This window comes from Microcebus murinus, chromosome 14 (genome assembly GCF_040939455.1).
Source record: "Microcebus murinus isolate Inina chromosome 14, M.murinus_Inina_mat1.0, whole genome shotgun sequence".
Taxonomy (NCBI): Eukaryota; Metazoa; Chordata; class Mammalia; order Primates; family Cheirogaleidae; genus Microcebus; species Microcebus murinus.
This window is the reverse complement of record NC_134117.1, coordinates 52,101,030-52,121,611: the sequence shown is the minus strand read 5'-3', so window position 1 is coordinate 52,121,611 and position 20,582 is coordinate 52,101,030. Positions and strand designations below refer to the sequence as shown.

General features: G+C 50.0%; 1 protein-coding gene and 1 pseudogene across 1 annotated transcript; both read left to right on the top strand.

Moving 5' to 3' along the window:
* The first annotated feature begins 221 nt into the window (after positions 1–221).
* On the top strand, positions 222–860 carry NEUROG3 (neurogenin 3). Its single transcript, XM_076010381.1, has one exon. The coding sequence runs from the start codon at positions 222–224 to the stop codon at positions 858–860; it is 639 nt and encodes a 212-aa protein (XP_075866496.1).
* A 13,763-nt stretch (positions 861–14,623) lies between these two features.
* LOC142875775 (uncharacterized) lies at positions 14,624–14,718 on the top strand (annotated as a pseudogene).
* Positions 14,719–20,582: the final 5,864 nt, after the last annotated feature.

The window sequence follows — 20,582 nt, the reverse complement described above, 5'->3', positions numbered from 1 at the left end:
CTAGCTGCTCTCCGCTCTCTGTTCTTTAGCGCGAGAACTGTTAGAGGTAACACCTAGAGGTCAAGGGACCGGCGGGGAAGGGCGTGGGAAGAGGGGCCCTCTGATCTGGCGGGGAGACAGCGGGGTGCCTCTTCCTCGGTTTTTTCCCACCTGGCCCTGAGATCCGGGACTGTGCCCGGTAACCGACTCCTGCTTACCCTTCCCTCTTACCCCGCCGCAGGATGGCGCCTCATCCCTCGGGCGCGCCCACTGTCCAAGTGACCCACGAGCTGGGGCAGCCCTTCCCGGGAACCTCAGACTGCGAAGTGACCTGCGCCGCGTCCGCCCCGCCCAGCCCCACGCGCACACCCCTGGACTGCGCCGAGGCGGAAGGGGGCGGCTGCCGAGAGGCCCCGAAGAGGCTCCGGGCACGGCGCGGGGGGCGCAGCCGGCCCAAGAGCGAGCTGGCGCTGAGCAAGCAACGACGCAGTCGGCGCAAGAAGGCCAACGACCGCGAGCGCAATCGAATGCACAACCTCAACTCGGCGCTGGACGCGCTGCGCGGCGTCCTGCCCACCTTCCCCGACGATGCGAAGCTCACCAAGATCGAGACGCTGCGCTTTGCCCACAACTACATCTGGGCGCTGACTCAGACGCTGCGCATAGCGGACCACAGCTTCTACCGACTGGAGACGCCCTACGGGGAGCTGGGCAGCCCAGACGCCGGCTCCGCGGGGGACTGGGGCTCCCTCTATTCCCCGGTCTCCCAGGCTGGCAGCCTGAGCCCGGCCGCCTCGCTAGAGGAGCGCCCGGGGCTGCCCGGGGCCACCTCCCCTGCCTGCCTGCGCCCGGGTGCTCCAGCTTTCGCAGACTTTCTGTGAAGGGACCGGTCCGTCACTGGGCATGGGTGCTGGGAGAGAGGGAGGGAGCCCGAGCCGTCTAAGGTGGGCGGCGGCTGCGGCCCTCAAGAGCACTTGTTCCTCCTGCCTCTTGCTGGCTAACCCCTGGCCCGCCCAGACACCCGAGGGGCGGCAGGCTGAATTCGATCTCCCTGCACTCGGTGCGTCGCTAACTCGCGCAACTCTTGCCGCTGCCCGTGCGGAGTGGGCGTTGCAAGTTGTGCACTTTTAGGTCCCCTCCTTGCTGCCACCCCCAAAGTCTCGTTCAAAGAAGAGAATGGTAGCACTCTTCGGCCAGAGACACCCACCATCTCTGGTCGCCGTACCCTCACTCAAGTCTGTCCGCTTGTCGGTCTGTCTCTTACCACCCCTCCCCCAATGTGATTTAAACCAGTGTCGGGTCTCTCAACGCTTGCTCCCCTGGCCCCGCTCCAAAGACGCCACCTCCCTTCTCCTCTGCTCCCCAGCAAGTCCGGGATTCCAGGGCGCTCCATTCTGCCTTAATCCACGAAGGTGATCCTCCGCCTTCTCACCGTGCACTTTTTGGAGCCGTTGGCCTTCTGGGGGATGGAAGACCAGGCTGTGGACTGGGAAAGCGCCAGCCTGGCGCCCGAAGCACTGCCCCAGCCTCCGTGCGTCCTGAAACGTGAGCTGCGACGCCCGTGCCGGGAGCGACATGCGTCTTTAAAAACAAAATCGGTTTGTAATTATATGATGTCTTTTGAAATGAATGTTGGTAGGGTAAATTATATGACCCCTCCCTTGTTTTACACATTCGTATTTATTGATGAGATTTCACAGCGAGAAAAGTCTATATTTTGTACGTAAGAGTATTTAGGGACTGGTCAGTGAGATTTGGGGCCAATAAAAAAAAATCTGAAAAAAAAAAGAAAAAAAAATCTAGACGCCCCCCCAAGAAGCCTCAGCAAGGTGACTTGATCGTGGGGCGGGGAGAGGAGGGTCTCAGACGCTGCGGCTGAGGAAGGGGAGCCACTGTCCAGGGAGAGGGGACACTCTTTCTGGTGATCTGAGGCTCCTCCCTTGGACACTGGACGAAGGTCGGGCAGATTGCATTCCAGGAGCTGGAAGTCTCTTAAGAAATCATTGGTCTAGCCCTCCTGTTTTCTTTATGGGGCAGCGATTTGTCTTATTTCAAACAGCGGTTTAGAAGATAGACAAGCCTCCATCTAGGATTACCGCCTCTCCCTGTGACCTTTCCCCAACTCCACCAGCCGAATTCAGAGCTACTATTGCACTTGGGGAAGGGAGAGAGTAATCACTCAGGCATAGGGTCAGAGTCTTCTGAAACACCACCACCGAGCTGGGCATCCCAGGAGTTTTCCCAAGGTACTTAGAGGCCTAGCGCATCTCCTGAGAATCCCTTATGCACCTGGCTCGCTGGGGCTGTGGCGTCTTGAATTCATGGAGCTGAGCAGCAGGGAGCAGAGAAGGTGGAGTGTCCGGCTAGAATCTCTGGCACCTCCTCCCAAATACCTGAAAGCTTTGATTAAAAACTGATCAAAAAACTGTTTGAGGCTTCTAGCCTTGGAATCTCTCTTACTCCCAAGGTGGTATAGGGCTGGTGTGCTGAAATCGGTCCCTAGGGTGCTAGTGGAGCTCCCCTTTATGGCTTCTGGGACCCCTTAGGACCTCAGGGAAGCTGTACCAAGCTGAAAGAACCCACAGAGTCTGTCTGCTGCTTGGAAATAGGAAAATGGAAGGCGAGCACTGTACCTGCTAGTTGAACCCCAGAGGCCTCCTTGGTTGGGTCCACCTCAAGTGTCCAGTGCCGAAGAAGTGGGCCAGTCCAGTGGGGCACAGTGCTGCCAGGGGCCAGAAGCTGGTGCATAGGTTGCTTTCCTGCATGTTACACCACAACGGTGGCAGCTTCTTGGTCGTAAATGCCTCTTGCATGTGTGTGTCTCTCTCTCCTAGCCCAGGAGCTTCAAATGGAACTTTTCCTCTCCTTTATTCCCAAGTCCCTAAAGGTAGCTCAGAGGAGATATGTCTCAGTCTCAGGGGCAGGATTTGGGGGTGGGAAGGGGACGCAACAAACAAAAGAATGAAAGAAAGTCTTGTTTCATTTTGTGGCTTTAATCTGGTTGGAGGAGATTAATGGGTTATTGGTGACCTCTGTAACAGCCAACTTTCCACCTGGGCCATGTGGGGAGGGGAGCATGGGCAGGTGTCAGCAGCTCTGAGTTACACTGATCAAGCAAGTGCCTGCTACTTCCTGGGTGTTGGGGGGGCGAGGAGACAGACAAAAAAGCAGGAAGGTCTCTCTGTCCTCCCCAGACAGTAACAAGGATGTAGACAAAATCATTCAAGGCCAAAGAAATACTGGTGCTAGGCGGAGGTATGAGCCTCACAATGGATGATCATCAGACTGTTGGTTTCTTCCTGAAACTATATCGTGGGAGGCTCGCCAGAGGAGTTGGCATTCGGGCCAGGACTAAAGACTCGGAGAGGAATTCCTCGAGTGGGAAGATCTTTCTCCCTGTGCAGGGCTGCAGGAAGTAGTGTTCTTCTAGGTGGGGAACCCCCTTGGTACAAACAACCCTCTGAAGCTGGGCGGGTGCAGGGGCACTGGGGGAACTGCAACTGCACCGGTAAGCCCAGTCCCTCTCCTGCTTTGAGGGCCCTCATTAAGGAGCCATTAGTCACCCAGTGCACACAGGCTGGTCCTCCGCCCCACAAATTAAAGCACACACACACATACAGCTTAAACAACTTGGCTGCTAGGCTGCCACCTTGGGTCCGGGGCAGATTTGAAACCGGACCTGCCAGCCCTGCTCTCCATGTCAGGAGGAGAAGGAGAAAGGTTTAGGGTCTGGTTGAATCATCAAAAAGTTCAGGGATCAGTGCTCTGGATGAGCTCCATCAATGTTCGTAAAATCGCGCTGAAGTGCAAAGCCTCATCCACGCCTCTTTCTAAAGAGGCCCTCAGCAAGAAGGGCTCAGAAACATTTCTATGAGTGGCGTGTCCAACTAGCCCGGCATCATGAGCAAGCCCCCCCCCACCCCGCCCACCGCCACCTCCCGCGCGCATTTCGCGTTCAGCGGCTTTTAAAACCAGCCAAGCTGCTCGCGTCTCCGCTGGGAGCCCGCCGTTCCTCGGTGGGTCCCACTTCTCTGGCTGAGGAGTCTCCTGAGGTCTGAGAGCGTCCTCTGCGTCCCAGCTCCCTGAAACTCCGACAGGATCCCAACGGGGAGCAGGAAAGACCCTCGGGTCGAATGACTCTTCCCCTTCTTCTGCCTTTGTCTGAGCCCAAGCCTGGCTTCCAGAAAAGCAGCACATGAATCTTGGGGCGGGGGAGGGGCGCCTCCGCCCAGTCCCCTCCGCACACACAAGCAGGTAGATTTATGGTGCCCTGCCCCCATCCCACCCCACCCCCCAGCCGGCCTCTGACGGAGGACAAAGCGTCCCGGAGCCATTGGAATGCTAATGTCTGGGAGCCAGGCCGCTGGGTTGGCACAAAGGCAGGCGGGACCCAGGCGCGCGCGACACCACAGGCGGACCCTGCCCCTTCTCTCCCCCACCGGCTGCAGGCAGGGCTGTGTGAACTTGGACGAGTCTCCGCGCCTCGGCTAATTCACAAGAGAAGCTGGAGGGCGTTTCTAATACCCTTTCCTTGGGTTTCTGGACGCCCAAGAGAAGGCCTGCTTGTGGTGGACGGCGTTACAGCCCCCCACGGCTGGAAGCGGTGGAAAAGACCCCTCAGGCCCTGTCACTGGGGAAATGTGGGGAGGGAATGGAGGATTCCACAGAGAATATGGCCCAGAATGAGCGCTGGATACACTGTAATTACATTTTTACATACATGTAATTAGCACTCTATGTTGTGTTCCTTTCCCCCCTCCCCTTTTAAAATTTCTGCCGTGTTTAAAAAAAAGGCGTGGGAGAGGAGGTTGACACTAACTCTAACCTTATCCGCCTGCCTGACCTTCAAAGAGCCACCTGTGCTGACATTGGGCTACTGGAACCTAAACCCTTCTTATCAGCCAGTGAAGTGGGCAAGGCAGGTGGTCACACCCATGGAAACAGAGCAGTGACTTGACCAAGGCCTTCAATTACTCAGTGAGTTATTAGAGCAAACTGAGACTGGACTAGGATTCTGGCTCTTGACTAGCAGTTTAGAACTCTTCCGTCTGTTCCCATAGATAAGAGTTGAGGGGCAGCGAGTCCATCCGTATTCCTATGTGCTTTGGTTCTAGCCCAGTACTTGGGGTCTCCTAAGGCCAAGAGGCTCCCTGTGCTTTGGCTGTCCCTGGACTTCTTGTTGAGGCCCCAGGCCTCCCGTCTACTGCTTCTGCTTCTGGAAATCTCTGGCCAAAGCCGACAGAGCAAAGGCCTGTGTGGCTAACCCAGGCTGCCAGTTCCTCTGAAGCCCTGCAAGGCTGTGGCGTGCCCCTGACCATGGTGCTGAAATGAGCGCTTAGCTCCAGCGGGAGAGACTGGCCTGGAAACAAGGCGTTCTCTCCGGGGGAAACCGCCTATCTAGTCCTTCTGTCCCTGTCTCCAGGGTAGAGTCCCAGGGAGGCGCCTGCAGACATGCAGGTCTGTCAGGTTTACCTGGTGTGGTGAGGAAACTATGAGATCTGTTGCTACCGACTGGCCCTTGTCTCTCTGTATGCCTTAGGACCCTCCCTTGTAAATGATGGAGCTAAGACTGAGTGACCAGCTTAGGAATTTCTGACAGCATCTGAGAAGTCTGAAGTGGAGCAACATTGGAAGTTTAAGCTGGAGCAGCCCTAGCTGGGAAAATTGATTTGGAACTTTGCCGTCAAGAGAAGTCTCGGTTTTGGGGTTACAATGAAGTTTTAGTTATTCCCAGGACAAAGCCAAAAGTCCTCAAGATGCATATACAGGATAGCAGAATAGTTAAGGGCAGTTACTTTAGAGTCACAGGTTCAAATCCCAGTGCTGCCACCGACTTGCAGTTTTCAATTAAACCCCTTAGTCTCTCTCTAAGACCCATTTTCCTCATTTATTAACTTGGGACAATAAATAGTAAGCATTTAATTGGGCTGTTGTACTGATTAAAGATCTTTACTTAGCCTTCTAAGCCTCTATAAATGATACTTATTATTATTATGGCCTCTTTATTTGTCTCAAATTCTTTTCTCATTCGCCCCCATTTGGGGGGGAGAGGGCTTTGTATGAATTTGAATTTCCTCTGCACCCCTGTGTATTGTACAATGGCACAAAGGCCAATGGCCACACCCCACTTCCTGATAACCATCTCCAGCTTAGATCTACCCTTCCCAAGCTCCAGGATTTCATGTCCATATGTCCCTTGGGCACCCCAAATAAGATGTCCAAAATAGAATTCCTCTCCTCTCCCCCAAACTAATGCTGCCTCCTATTCCTGATCTCACTAGGTAGTGTTGCTCATACTAGAAATCTGGAGTTCATCTTGGCTCTTCTCTCTCACTACCCATGTCCAGTTCAACCTCAAGTCCTGCTGATTTTCTTTCTCACTTTTTCTTGAAAGTGGCCCCTCTTTTACTTGCTTGTGACCACTGCCCTAGTTCAGGCTCTTATCCCTCACATGGACAGAACACCTGACTGAGCTTTCTACCTCTAATTTTGACACTCTTCACTGTACTGTCCATATGACAGTCAGAGTTCCCATCTAACATGCAAATATAACATTCAGAAACCATCTTCCAGTGGTTTCTAATCATCCATAGGATAAAGCTCATGTTCTAACAGGGAAGGCTGGTGTAGTATGAGCTATGAAGTAATATGAATCTGGGCTCAATGCCCAGCTGGTTCACTATCAATATGATCATGATCAAGTCCCTTAACCTTTCTTTTAATTTCTTCATGCATAAAGTAGGGATAATAATATTACCTTTTAGGGTTCAGGGTAGGGTAAAACCAGATTACTGTAGCAGAGACTCACCAATTATTCAATCTGTGAGCACTCCGGGTGGGTGGGGAGCTCTGCTCCACAGCACCATTCCAGACCAGGCTTCCTTTGATCTTCTTCCTCCACTAGCTTCTAGGGCCTTGCCAACCAAATGGTTGAGGCTGCAGAGACATAAGCCCCAGCCAGTGGGAAGAGGAAATAGGGCATGAAGGAGGCTTACCCATAGTCTTAAAACTTAGCCTCAGAAGTAGCACAGATCACTTCTGTCCACATTCCACAGAGAGAATGTGATCACATGATCTCGTCTAACTGGAAGAGGGACTATGTGCCTAGGAGACATGAAGAACAGATGCTGGTAGGTAATGAGCAGTTCCCACTACAAGACTGCACTCAGGACTCAACTAGATTGCACATGCTATTATTATTTGTATTTATCATCAAAAATCACATATGCTTATGGCCAGAGTCTTGCTGCACCAGTCTCTTTTTCACAATGCCTTGTTTGCCTTGACATTGACCCTCCAGAAATACTGACCTACTTGAAGTTTTCCCCTTATATACACTCAAGCACCCCTTCTATGCTTTCCACACACTTACACTGTTCTGTGTGTCCAAACTTTTCCTCCCTTTTCCCCTCCCTAAACCTTCAACATGGATATCACCTCTTCCTAGAAGCTTTCTCTGTGCTATTCCTCCCTCCTTGCTCCTTGCTTCTTGCTCCCATGATATCCTGTGTATGTGAATATCCTAACACTTTCCAGGTCCTGTTTGTTTATCTGCACCCTCCACTGGTCTGTAAGATCTTCTCAAGGGCAGGAATTGTGCCCATTTTCATGTCTCCAGTGAATAGAACAGTGATCAACCATCTGGACCATATGTCACATATTTTTAGAATGAATTAATGAGTACATGAATTGATTAAATAAATGCTAACTAAATAAAATATTTTGCAATTATTTGTCTAGAAATTTCTGTCCCTTCCCATATGGGCTAGCACATAAAGGTCAATGAATATTTGTTAAATAAATGAATGGATGAATGATTCATATAGAGACCCATTACCTCTCCAGCCTCATATCCTCCTTAGCAAAATAAGCTGTCCTTGGCTGCCTGGGGATCTATTTTAGAAGGTGCCCCATATGACTAAGTAAGACCAGGTTTTCACAACAGTACTGTGTCATTGTCTCTAGGATCATGAGTAACACTTCCAATAGTTCACGTGTGGGCGATCCCTTCTGAGAATGTTCAAGTGAGTCACTGGAAAGAGATGAGGATTAGCATCTATCTCAACTCTAGCACTCCCCAGTTCTATCATCTTGGGCATCTTGCTTAGCCTTTTCAAACCTCAGTTTCTCCAGCTGTAAAAATGAAGAGGATCACACTTACCTTGTAGGGTTTTATGAGGAGTCAAAGGAGATGACAGATACGGCCATGTGCTTCATGTGCCTCACAGCAATTTGAGGCAGAACTCATTTTTGCACCCATCTCATCTCTGTCTTATTCCTACAGAGGACCAGCAAAGGAAGCATGGGCCAGGACTGACTTTCCCACATTAACCAAGGAAGGGTAATGTCACTTGTCCAAGCACCCAAACCTGTTCATTATGGAGACAAACTGAGGATCCTGCTATTCTAACATCATCACCAGCTATACTGCCTCTGTTGTACTAGTTATCTATTGCTGCCTAACAAATTACTCAAAACAAGAAACACTTACTATGTGGGTCTTCTGTGAGTCAAGAATCCATGTGTGGCTTAGCTGGGTGCCTCTGGCTCAGCTGTCTCATGAAGTCAGAGTATCAGCCAGGAATGTGGTCTCAGCTGATGGCTGGACTGGGGAAGGAGCCACTTCCAAGCCCACTCATGTGGTTGTTGGCAGGATTCAATTCCCCAAGGGCTGTTGAAATGAGGGCCTCAGTTCCTTGCTGGCTTTTGGCCAAAGTCCTTCCTTAGTTCCTTCTTATGTTGGCCTCCCCATAAGACAGCTCAGAACATGGCAACTGGCTTCCCTCAATGCAAGCAAAGAAGATGTGGGGGGAATGCCCAAAACATATGCCACAGTCTTTTTGCAATCTGATCTCAAAAGTGACATCCCATTACCTCTGCCACATTCTATTCACTAGAAAGGAATCACTGGCTGGGCACGGTGGCTCAAGCCTGTAATCCTAGCAATTTGGGAGGCCGAGATGGGCGGATTGCTCAAGGTCAGGAGTTCAAAACCAGCCTGAGCAAGAGCAAGACCCAGTCTCTACTATAAATAGAAAGAAATTAATTGGCCAACTAATATATATAGAAAAAATTAGCCGGGCATGGTGGCCCATGCCTGTAGTCCCAGCCACTCAGGAGGCTGAGGCAGTAGGATTGCTTGAGCCCAGGAGTTTGAGGTTGCTGTGAGCTAGGCTGACGCCATGGCACTCACTCTAGCCTGGGCAAAAAAAGCGAGACTCTGTCTCGAAAAAAAAAAAATAATAATAATAATAAAATAAAGTATCACTTTAAAAAAAAAAAAGAAAGGAATCACTAAATACAGCCCACAACCAAGTGGTAGTGGGGTTTATACTTGGTCATGAATACCAGCAGGCAGAGATCACTGGGGGCCATCGTACAGGCTGCCTGTCACACTGGCATAACAGAATCGCTGCTGCCTGCTTCCCACACCCCAGAGACAGGCAGACAGATAGACATGTGTATGAGTGTGCACACACACACACACATACACACACACATACACTCACACACACACACACAGCCCTACCTACTCAGGGCCAAATATATCAGGGTTCAAAAAAAGAAAGCCCAGGTAATTTGACTCTTGGGACTAAAACCGATGTCTCCCTGTCCCCCGTGCTGGGTCGACTTCCAAGAAGCACCCAGAAGGGGACTGTTAAGTGTGCATTTGAGCCACCCCAGCTGATCTCCAACATCCATTTACACGGGCTTTCACAGGCCTCCCACCCCCACTCCCAGAGGCAGAGATTTAGGGTGTCTGGGGCCCGGACACCATACCCCCTGAAGGGAAATTTACTGCCTCTAGAGAACCAGGGCCTGACTTGGGGTCTTGAATGCATCTTTTTCCCCTTTGCCTCCGCTTTATTAGGTTAATCATTGCTTGAATCGGTTGCCATGGTTTGGGCAAACCCATGGCGACTCTATAATGAAGCCTGAAAGACTCGGACCCCATTTATCATCCCCAGTGTTTGGGAGGCCCAGAGCCTCATTTGCCTCCCCCAGGGTCTGGGCACCACCCTTCTGCCTGGGGCCCCTAGGCCCCTTTTGAACGAGGACTGAACAGGTGGCGACTTGGAAGAGGGGAAGAGAAGACCAACACAGGTGGAGGGAGCAGCGCACTGCACGCTCCCCCACACACATACGTGCGCTCACACACTCCTGTTCTCCACTCCGGGAATCCAGACACAGACCAAAAACACAGGCAGCTCGGCCAGACCTTTTCTTCCTGCAGAGTGGGAGGCAAAAGAATGATCTTCAGTTGGAAGTGGTCTGTGGCTACCTTTAGACATAGGGGAACCTATATCACGGCAGCTCCAGGTGTTGTGACAACCTTTATTCCCTGGGCAAAGATTGAGCAGCATTGTGATCCTGCAAGGAGCCAGGACAATGGGGCAAAGCCCAGTGAGGAAACCGAGGCATACAGAGGTTCAGGAACATGTTCAAAGTCATTCAGTGATGGTACAGCCAGGGTAGAACCCAGAGCCAGTCAAATTTATTATGGAAAATTTAAAAAACAGAGAGAAGAGCATAATGAATCCCCATGTATTCATCACCCCAATTCGAGAATTATCAACTCAGAGCCAATTATATTTTGCCCACTTCCCCCAGTGCTTCCTCCATGGATTATTTTGCAGCAAATCCTAGACATCACTCAATTTCAACAAATCATTCCCCACTAGCCCTTTTTGTTCAGAATAAGTTGCATAATAGAATGCAGCTGCTGAGAATATTGCCTTAGAAGAAAGACAGCCTGGAGTACAAAATCCAAGCTCTGCCCCTTTCTAGTTTTGTCACTTTCAGCCAATGACCCAATGTCTCTGAGGCTCAGTTTCCTCAGCTGTAAAAGGATACAATGTTACCTCTTGCATAGGGTAATTGCCTGAATTAAATAAGATAACACAAGGCAATGCCAGCACAAGTGAAGCATAAATGATGGCTTTTATGATTTTCATTCTTGTGACCACTGTGTCACCACCAATGGCTGTTGTCCTGGCAGGAGTTCAGCTCTTGACCTCCCGTGTCCTGATCCCTTGGTGCAGCTCCCTGGAATGGAGGCAAGTGCCTCCCCATGACCCTCTACCTGGCACTGGATTCTGAGAACACAGACGTCAGCAGTGAGCCTAGTTCCAGTGGCTGACAGCCCCCAGCCTCTACTGCTCACGGCTTTTTGCAGTTCTGCACCATGACCCCTCCAGTGAGCAAAACCAAGACCCCCTTCTCCTATTCTTGCATCGTAGGCTTTCTAGCCTCTTTGCCACTGATCCCATTTGTGAGAACATACCAATGTACCTGTCCGAGGCAGTACATGTGTGCACATGTATGTGCACTTGCTTCTGCGTGTATGTGCTGCCTGTCTCTACTCCCCCTCCCTGTGAACCAGCACCTTCTTCAGCTCCTGTGTGCTCAGCCTGTGACCTGCCTTTGTGCAGGGTCTGGTTGGCTGACAGAGACTGGAAAACTGGTCAAACAAAGCATGAAGGCATAGCATAGGACTTCCTGGAGGAAGTGGGAGAAAGCTCTGCCAAACAGGAAAGATTGAGAACAGAAAAGAGGGGCACATGGGGGCTCTGTGCACGCTGTGGGCATGGGAAGGGAGGGCATCGAGTCAGAGATAGCTGACCTCTTCAGGAAAGCTTTATTCCAGGAAATCACCCACACACCCAGGATCAAAGCTTCGAAGGGTTCCCTGGCTGAAAGGTCATGTTCTCCCCACAAATCATCCATTTTTTTTTAATGGCAACTAATATTTATTGAGTCTATTTACTATGTCTAGACACAGTCCTAGTGCTTTGCATTTATTAATCCTTGAGATCAGAATTATTATTCCCATTTTACAAGTGATGAAACTGAGGCTGAGAGTGGTCAAGTACCATGTTAGCAGTTACCCAATGACACGTGAGGTTGGACTTGAACCTCGAGCCAGTGCTCTTAACTGCTGCTACCTTACACCACTGACATGCTCTCTTCTTCTCTTTCTTTTTTAAGTTGTAACTTTGAATGTTACCAAACATACACAAAACTAGGGAGAATAATGTGCCTTCATATACCATCCCTCAGCTTCCCCAACCATCAATTCACAACCAATCTTGTTGCATCTGTTTGCCTCTACCTCAAACCTGCACAGATTTTTTTTTTTTTTTGGTGGACTATTTTAAAGTCCATCCCAGGTGTCTATCATCCCACTGGTAACTACTTCAGTGTCCATTTTTAAATGATAAAGACATTTTTAAAAACACAGCCACTAAGCCATGTTTACACCTAATGAAGTGAACAATTCTGTAATATGATCTAATATCCAGCCATATGCAAAAGTCTCCAATCGCCTTTTTAAAAAATGCACAAACAAGCAAAGAACCTCCCACCCTGGGTTTCAGCTCCGTGCTAGAGGCCAGGACCAAGTGTCCAGTAACTTCCCTGACTCCAGGGCTTAGTGGGACCAACCTGGAGCCATTCACTTCCCTCCCCTCTTGTCTCCATCAGCCCCCACCCAAAAGCATGGTGACCAACCACCTTGGTTTGTTGGAGGCGTTCCTGGTGTTAGCACTGCCAGCCTCCTGTTCCAGGCAAACCCAGATGGTTGGTCACCCTACAAGGAGCCAGAGGCCTGGAGCCCGCCCCAGACGTCCCTCTTCCTCCTCCTTGTTCCCATGTGGGGTCACCCATAGAGACTAGGGGGAGCCCACCGCTGAATTTCAAGGGCCCTTGGAATGACAAATAAATTACCGAAACCTTTGAGGGGCCCAGGCATGCACGGGGCCAGCAAGGAGAGAGCCCGAAGCCCCCCAGCCTCCAGTGAAGAAGAATCAGGATCTTTTCACACCCAGGAGCCAAATTCAGCAATCTCCTCCCTCCGTCTTTCCCTCTCCAGATCTAATGACAATCCAAAGAGTTCCTGATAGGGTTTTAAAAGATGCTCCTTCATTCACGTCCACTGAGCATGAAAATCCAGCTCGTTTGTCTCCATTCTTTGCGCTAAAGGCCCGGCTGGCCTAGGGCCTGCAGCCTCAAACTTGTCACTCACTTTTCATTTCCTTTTGTTGGATTCGCTTTAATTCTTCTGTCCCCTCCACGCACCCCCTCTGCCCCCCTCGCTCCATCCCTGGCCTCCTCTGCCCTCCCCCCAGCACTTCCCGGTCTCTGGTCTCTCCCTGCACACACAAAAAGCAACAGACCTGTCTGGGAATTTCTTTACAGTTCCCTGCCTCCTACCCCCACCCCAGCCTCTTCTCGCTCACTGCTTTTAAAAAATGGTAGCAAAAAGCCAGCCGCAGCTAAAAAGGACTCCAGGAACAACACTGCCTCTGGCCCAGGGACCACTGGAAATGGCCCAGGGACCACTCGCACCCATCCTTGGCTTCGGAGCTGTGGGAGCTGAGGGCCAAAGAGGGGAAGAGATGGCTCAGGGTGACAGCAGGGTTAGTGGCAGAGCAGTGTCTCAGCCTGGACTCTGAAGTGATGGCTCCACCTCTGTCCCTGCCACACAGAATCCCTTCCCCTGACATCCTCAGGCCCCCAAAGGCAATGGGGGAGTTGGCAGTGGGCATCTCATCTGTGGCAACACGAAACAGGAGGGAAAAAGGGAAGGAGAAGGGAGTGAGAGAGAATCTGGTTCCCACAGTGCTCGGTGAGCACGTCTCACGGGCCAGGCCCTGTGCCAGTGAAGGGGACCTAGCAGGGCACAGAGCCACCTCGGCCTCAGAAAGAGGCACAGGTCAACCTCAAAGTCACAACCCCAGTATAGCTCCTCTGGGACCTGTGTGAATGGCATCAGCAGTCACCCACCTGCCCAAGCCACACGCCTGGTGCCACCCACACCTGGCCTTGTGGACGCTGCATCTGCATTGCCCAGGGGACCCCACCTTTGCCTCTCCCGCCCGCGCTCTCTCCCTGGCTGCAGCTCATGCTTCTCCTCTGCATAGAACTCTCCAAGGAGGCGGAAAACTGCTTCCTTCCTTAGTAGATTGCAGTGCTCAAGAGCACAGGTTTCGGTGATGGGCTCCTTGGGTTCAGGTGACAGGTCTGCCACCTACCAGCTTGGTGACCTTAGGCAACTCCTTTAAGCCCCAATGTCACCTGCGAAATAGGGATAATTATAGCACTACTCTCATAGGGCAGTTTTAAATTAGATTAAATATAGGATCTGTAACATATAATATACTTAAGTATACAGTCGATCCTTGAAAAACATGGGTTTGAACTACAGGTATTTACTTATATGTGAATTTTTTTTTCATCCAAACAAAGATCAAAAATACAGTATTTGTAGGATGCAGAACCCATATAGATGCAGGGCTGATTTTTCCTATAGGTGGATTCTGCAGAGCCCAATGTGGGACTCGAGTTTGCAGATTTTGGTATACACAGGGTCCTGGAAAAAATCCACTCAAGTATACCAAGGGATGACTGTATACTATATAAAATACGTAAAAGTAAGAGACCTCATGAGACCATTAGTGAATGTTAGCTGTTGATGCTATTATCATGATTATTGTCTTTCTGTAATTTTAAAATTTTTATCATATCCATATATTACTTTAATTATTTTAGAAATTGATCCAGACTTCGTTATTGGTAGTTTCATCCAATGCCTTCAAATAGCCAAATTTTTTGGCCCAGAAATTCCTCTAAAAGAAATCATCAGGTGCTCGCTTCAGCAGCACATATACTAAAATTGGAAAGATACAGAGATTAGCGTGGCCCCTGCGCAAGGATGACAGGCAAATTCGTGAAGCATTTGGCCGGGCGCGGTGGCTCACACCTGTTATCCTAGCTCTCTGGGAGGCTGAGGTGGGCAGATGGCTCAAGGTCAGGAGTTCAAAACCAGCCTGAGAAAGAGCGAGACCCCGTCTCTACTATAAATAGAAAGAAATTAGCCAGACAACTAAAAATATATAGAAAAAATTAGCCGGGCATGGTGGCACATGCCTGTAGTCCCAGCTACTCAGGACTGAGACAGAAAGATTGCTTGAGCCCAGGAGTTTGAGGTTGCTGTGAGCTAGGCTGACACCACTGCACTCTAGCCTGGGCAACAGCCAGACTCTGTCTCAAAAAAAAAAAAAAAGAAAGAAAGAAATCATCAGAAATCGCATAAAAATGTGTCAACGAAGACATTCATAACATTATCTTTCATAGTAATAAAAAGTTGGATACAAAGGAAATGTTTGACCATGGAGGACAGATTATATTATTGTATTTATTGTATATTGCTCTTGTATATTATATTATTGTATATATACAGCCCCATCAAAAATTGCATTGTAAAATAATGATTATTGACATGAGGAAGGATTCCAAGCATGTTGCTAAGGGGGAAAAAAGAAAGCAAGATGGCAAGCCAGGCACCATGCAAATCACCCCACTACAGAATATCTAGAAATTCCAGATAAAAGATGACAAACATTCTTTTAGAGGTATACTATGAAACTATTTATAAAAAAGATATATGCATGTTTATGCTTAGGGAAAAAATCTTGGAAGGTATTTTTGGATTAGAGAAAAATGTTATCATTCAAAAGCCTTAATTAATGAATACAGTGGTACTTCAAATTTTTCAATGCCTTTGCTGGGATGGCAGGAATGGCCTCTTTGATACAGACATTGGAGCTGGTTGGAGCTTGGCAAGGGAGATGTGCATCCCAAGGGCCTGGGAGGGGACCTCGGGGGCTAGAAGTCAGTGAGCCAGGAGCTGGAGGAGGACTGAACTCCTGCCTCCCAACTCAAAGGCTAACAATCTTTCCTCTTTTCCTCCAGTTTCCCATTGTACCACGTGGAGGTTGAGGAAGGGCTGTCAAAGAAGCTGAAGCGGTCAGTCACACTGGACTCCGCTGAGCTCCTCCTGTGAGCCCTGCGCCGTGGCGTGGACTCTGGCGATGCAAGGTCGGTCCGGGTCTCAGGCACTTGCCTGCTTAGGAAACACACTACGAAAACATTTACCAGAAACTACGATGGTACTTTTTTTAAAAATCTGTAATAATTTTATTTATTTATTTATTTTTGAGACAGAGTCTCGCTTTGTTGCCCAAACTAGAGTAAGTGCCATGGTGTCAGCCTAGCTCACAGCAACCTCAAACTCCTGGGTAAGGCATCCTACTGCCTTAGCCTCCTGAGTAGCTGGGACTACAGGCATGCGCCACCATGCCCGGCTGATTTTTTGCGTATATATTGGTTGGCCAATTAATTTCTTTCTATTTATAGTAGAGACCGGGTCTTGCTCTTGCTCAGGCTGGTTTCAAACTCCTGACCTTGAGCAATCCACCCGCCTCAGCCTTGCAAAGTGGTAGAATTACAAGTGTGAGCCACTGCGCCTGGCCTGTAACCAATTTAGATAAGAATCTTTCTACAGGCCGGGTATGGTGACTCACGCCTATGTAATCCTAGCACTCTGGGAAGCTGAGGCAGGTGGATTGTTTGAGCTCAGGAGTTCGAGGCCAGCCTGAGCAAGAGCAAGATCCGATCTCTACTAAAAAAAATAAATAAATAAAAATTCTTGAAAGAAATTAGCTGGACAACTAAAAATATATAGAAAAAATTAGCTGGGCATGGTGGTGCATGCCTGTAGTCCCAGCTACTCGGGAGGCTGAGGCAGAAGGATTGCTTGAGCCCAGGAGTTTGAGGTTGCTGTGAGCTAGGCTGACGCCACGGCACTCACTCTAGCCTGGGCAACAAAGCGAGACTCTGTCTCAAAAAAAAAAAAAAAAAAAAAAAAAATATATATATATATATATATATATATATATATATATATTAAACAACACCAAAAAAAGAATCTTTCTGTAGTTTGTGAATAGTGGCCTTTCAAAAATATATGTATCAGGACCTGTAAATGTGACTTTGTTTGGAAAAAGGATTTTTGCAGGTGCAGTTAAGGATCTCAAGATGAGATCATCCTGGATTAGGACAGACCCAAATCCCAAAGTAAGTCCCTATAAGGAAGAGAAGAAGGGACAGACACTGAGACACGGAGGAGGCGGCCACGTGAAGACGGAGGCAGAGCCCAGAGTGATGCAGGTACAAGATGAGGAACACAGCAGCCACTAGGAGCTGGGAGAGAGTGTGTACGTTCAGCTAATAAGTTACTATGAATCTGTGACCTTTTAACAAGTCCTTAGAAGGAGTTATAATAGTTATTTTCCTAAAGCTGCCTGTAAAGTAAAACAAGCTTTCAGTGCTTTAAAGCTTTCCTCATCACACAAGAGCACAACGGATTCGTGGTCAATGCACAGCACACTGTCGTGCGGACTGTGAGTGCCGGCTGTGGGCAAGGTTTCCCGGCCGGTGAGCGCCGTAGCGAAGTGGTTAAACAGAGCGCATGCTCCCTCAAGTGTGTGGCAAACAGTAGGAGCTCAGCAAATGTTAGCCCCTCACGCCTGCCTGTCTTGATGACTAGGGGGCCACCACATATGCCAGTTATGGTCCCAATTCCCTGCACTCCTGGATCTCCTGAGATGGGCTCATCCCTTCGTCACATGCCCCGAGCTGCTGCAGGGACTGAATTCTTCTCTCTGCTGCCCTGGCCCTTGGCTACTCTGGCTTGCCGGGCTCTGGCAGCTGGTCACCTTTCTAGTTGCTGCCCCTAATGGGGTGTGGCCTGGGGAGCAGTTATCCAAGCTCAGAGGGTGTGTGCAGAAGAAGTGGAATCTAAGTGAGGACCTGTGGCCTTTCCTGGGAATGACATGCGTGAGCTTTGGTTGTGCCATCGGGACAATGCCAGAGAATGGGGAGGAGAGAGGCCTCATCTGGTGGGATGGAGGCAGGGGCCCCGTGGTATCAGCTGGGGACTCTTAAGGCACAGACATGAGAGTGGACACAAACTTGCTGCCTCGGGCAGAGCACCCAGCCTCAGGGCTTGTGAGAGGAGAGGATTTCTAGAAAATCACTGAGGTGGTCCAAGCCAGATTAGGGTGAGGAGTCCTGGAGGCTGCCTGGAGGAGGGGGAGCTTTGAAGGAGGGAAGAACCTCAGGACAAAGAGGCAATGCCAGGTGAAATGAGCATGGGACTCGAGCCCAAGGCCTGGTCAAATCCCAGCTCAGTCGCTGTTAACGTTTGGCGGGTATCCTTCCAGATTTCTATAAATATATGAAGAAAAATATCAAGCTATACTTTTGTCATATTAAGCTCATTTCACTAAATATATTCTGAACATCCTCCAATCTGAATGAAGTATAGATCTACCTTGTTGTTTTAATTCTATGTTAATTGCTTTCACATTTTCACCTATAGAAAGGTAAGTATCTGAGTTGCCTACGTTGGCTCAGTAGAGGTTAAAATGAGAAAGCTCTCGGACACGTGCAGGAAGCCAAGAAAGGACCTGGCTGCTTCTGTCAGCCATCCTGCCTGGGGGGCTAACAAGGAACACTAGGGGACTAGCACTGCAAGGAGCAGCCTGGCCCACAGGTTGGGGACAGTGGCAGGAGAGAGCAGCCTCCCGCTTCCTGCAGCACCTCATCCATCAGCGCTGACAAGCTCAGCCCCCAGCGAGGGCTCCTGCCCCAGGCCCCAGGCCCCAGCTGCTGAGCAACGGCAGGTACCGAGCTGGAGCCCCTCCCCGGGCCCTTGCACCCTCCTCTTAGATCAACAGACACAGTGGGCTGTGTCCGCTGCTTGGGACCAGAAAGATTAATGGAGCAGGTGCGTGCCCTGGTGGGACAATCACCTGGCCCAACAAGTCCCTCACTGAGAGCAAGTGCCGGACCCAGGCCAAGACCCAAGCCTGGTGTCACTCAGCCTGGGCCTGGATTTGGCGAGAGATGGGCTGGGAGAGCTGAAAGGCCCCTGTGGCCCTGCCTCCCCCAGACTCCCCCAGGGGGGCTGCCCAGAAGCCCAACCTGGAGCGCTCAGCTGTGAAATAAATGTTTTCTTGCTTCTTCGATTTCCCAAGTAACTCACTGCAGAAAAGCATAGGTTAGTAAAATATTTTAAATCACTTGTTAATCCTACCACGCAGAGGTACCCACTGTTTACCTTTTGTAGATATTATATCTCTATTTATCTATCTGCACACACATACATCTATGAAGAGAGAGTGAGAGAGATCGCTATATTATTTGTCCTATAATCCTTTTACACATAATATATTATGAACCTCTTTTGGTGCTAGTGAAATATAGACCCACATCATCATTTTAGTTGCTGTATACGTTTGTGTATGGAGCCACAATATGATAACATATTAAACCAGAAATCTCCTGTTGGGTGTTTAGGTTGTGTTCAAGTTTTGCCCTTTGTCAAGAACACTGAGATTAGCATTTTTAGGCATCCATGTTTTCATGATCTCTTTAGGAAAAGGTCCTTGAAGTGGAACTGTTAGGTCAGAGGATACATGCTGTTTAAGGCTTTGCTGCCCACTGTACTCATGCATCATGGGAGCCTGTGGATTGTCCGTCCTGGACTGGGCTGCGGAGGAAGTGGAGGGAGGAGAGAAGCCCGGGCCCAGGGGTTGGAATTGAGGCCAGTGTAGCCGGGATCCCACCCTGCGGGGGTTTGTCATCCATCCTTCCAGCCAGGGAGAGAGGCTCTTGAACAGCCAGGTACTCACCTCCACAGGCTTTGGAGGTGAGTACCCTGGGAGCAGCATGGAAGTCAGGGTGGGGGAGGAAAAACCCCCAAGGGAGATGGAGTCAGGGAAGACCTCCCAGAGGTGAGGAAGTCTCTGCTAGCCTTGAAAGGGGGAAGGGTGTGACTGCTCAGCATGAGTATTCCAGGTAGGAAAGGACTGGGAAGAATTGCTGGACATTTTGTGGGCGGAGGGGATGGAGGCAGCCAGAGCTTGGCCGTGGCAACCCTGCCCCATCAGGGAAGCTGAGTCTTCAAGAGGGCAAAGCCTCACCCGCTGTGGCCAGATCCCCCGTCCTTATCAGCTTTGCGACCTTGAGCAACTCACTGACCTACTCTGCCCCTCAGTTTTCCTCTCTGCTATTGGGGACCCAGGTGATGTCACTCTCACAATGGCTGTGGGGACTGAGGGAGCTGCGTCCTTTGGAAATTCTGATTAAGCTAAGGGATTCATCATTAAAAAGTAGAAGTTACTTTCCAATTACTATCCTAAAAGCTGAACTATGTCATATTTCCATGCTCTCATTTTCTAGACTATCTTTCCCGCCTACAGTACGCTGAGACCCAGTGGCTTAGAGAACGCCCAGGACCAGATCCCTGGGGCCCAGATCCCAGGGGAAGGAAAGAAAATGGACAGCCACTGAGAGCCTATCAAGCGCTCTTGATACTCCGTGCTCCTTCTGTCACTGCATCCTTGCAACATCTCTGTGAGGTAGGAGTTATTCTTTGCTCCATTTATCAGATGAAGAAACTGAAGCTCGGAGCATTCAATAGTTCGCCTTGGTTAACACTGCTGGTGGGCAGCCAGGGCTCAACTCCAGGTCTGTCCCACCCCAGAGCCCTTGAGCCTCCCCTGGGCCAGGCTGTCGGCTGAGCTGAGGTTACCTGTCAGCAGCACCAGGGCTAGGGGCCCTGTGGGGTACAACTGGGGTCCCCAGGGCTGCGGAATGTGGGCTCAGAGGCTGTGGAGGCACCGCCACTGGCCTTCTCTGCAGGAGGCAGCCAGCTGGCAGCCTGACCTTGTGCCTGACAATGATTGAACCACTGG

What these genes read in the sequence shown, in the direction of transcription:
- NEUROG3 (XM_076010381.1), top strand. Translation starts at nt 222, where the DNA reads ATGGCGCCTCATCCCTCGGGCGCGCCCACTGTCCAAGTGACCCACGAG.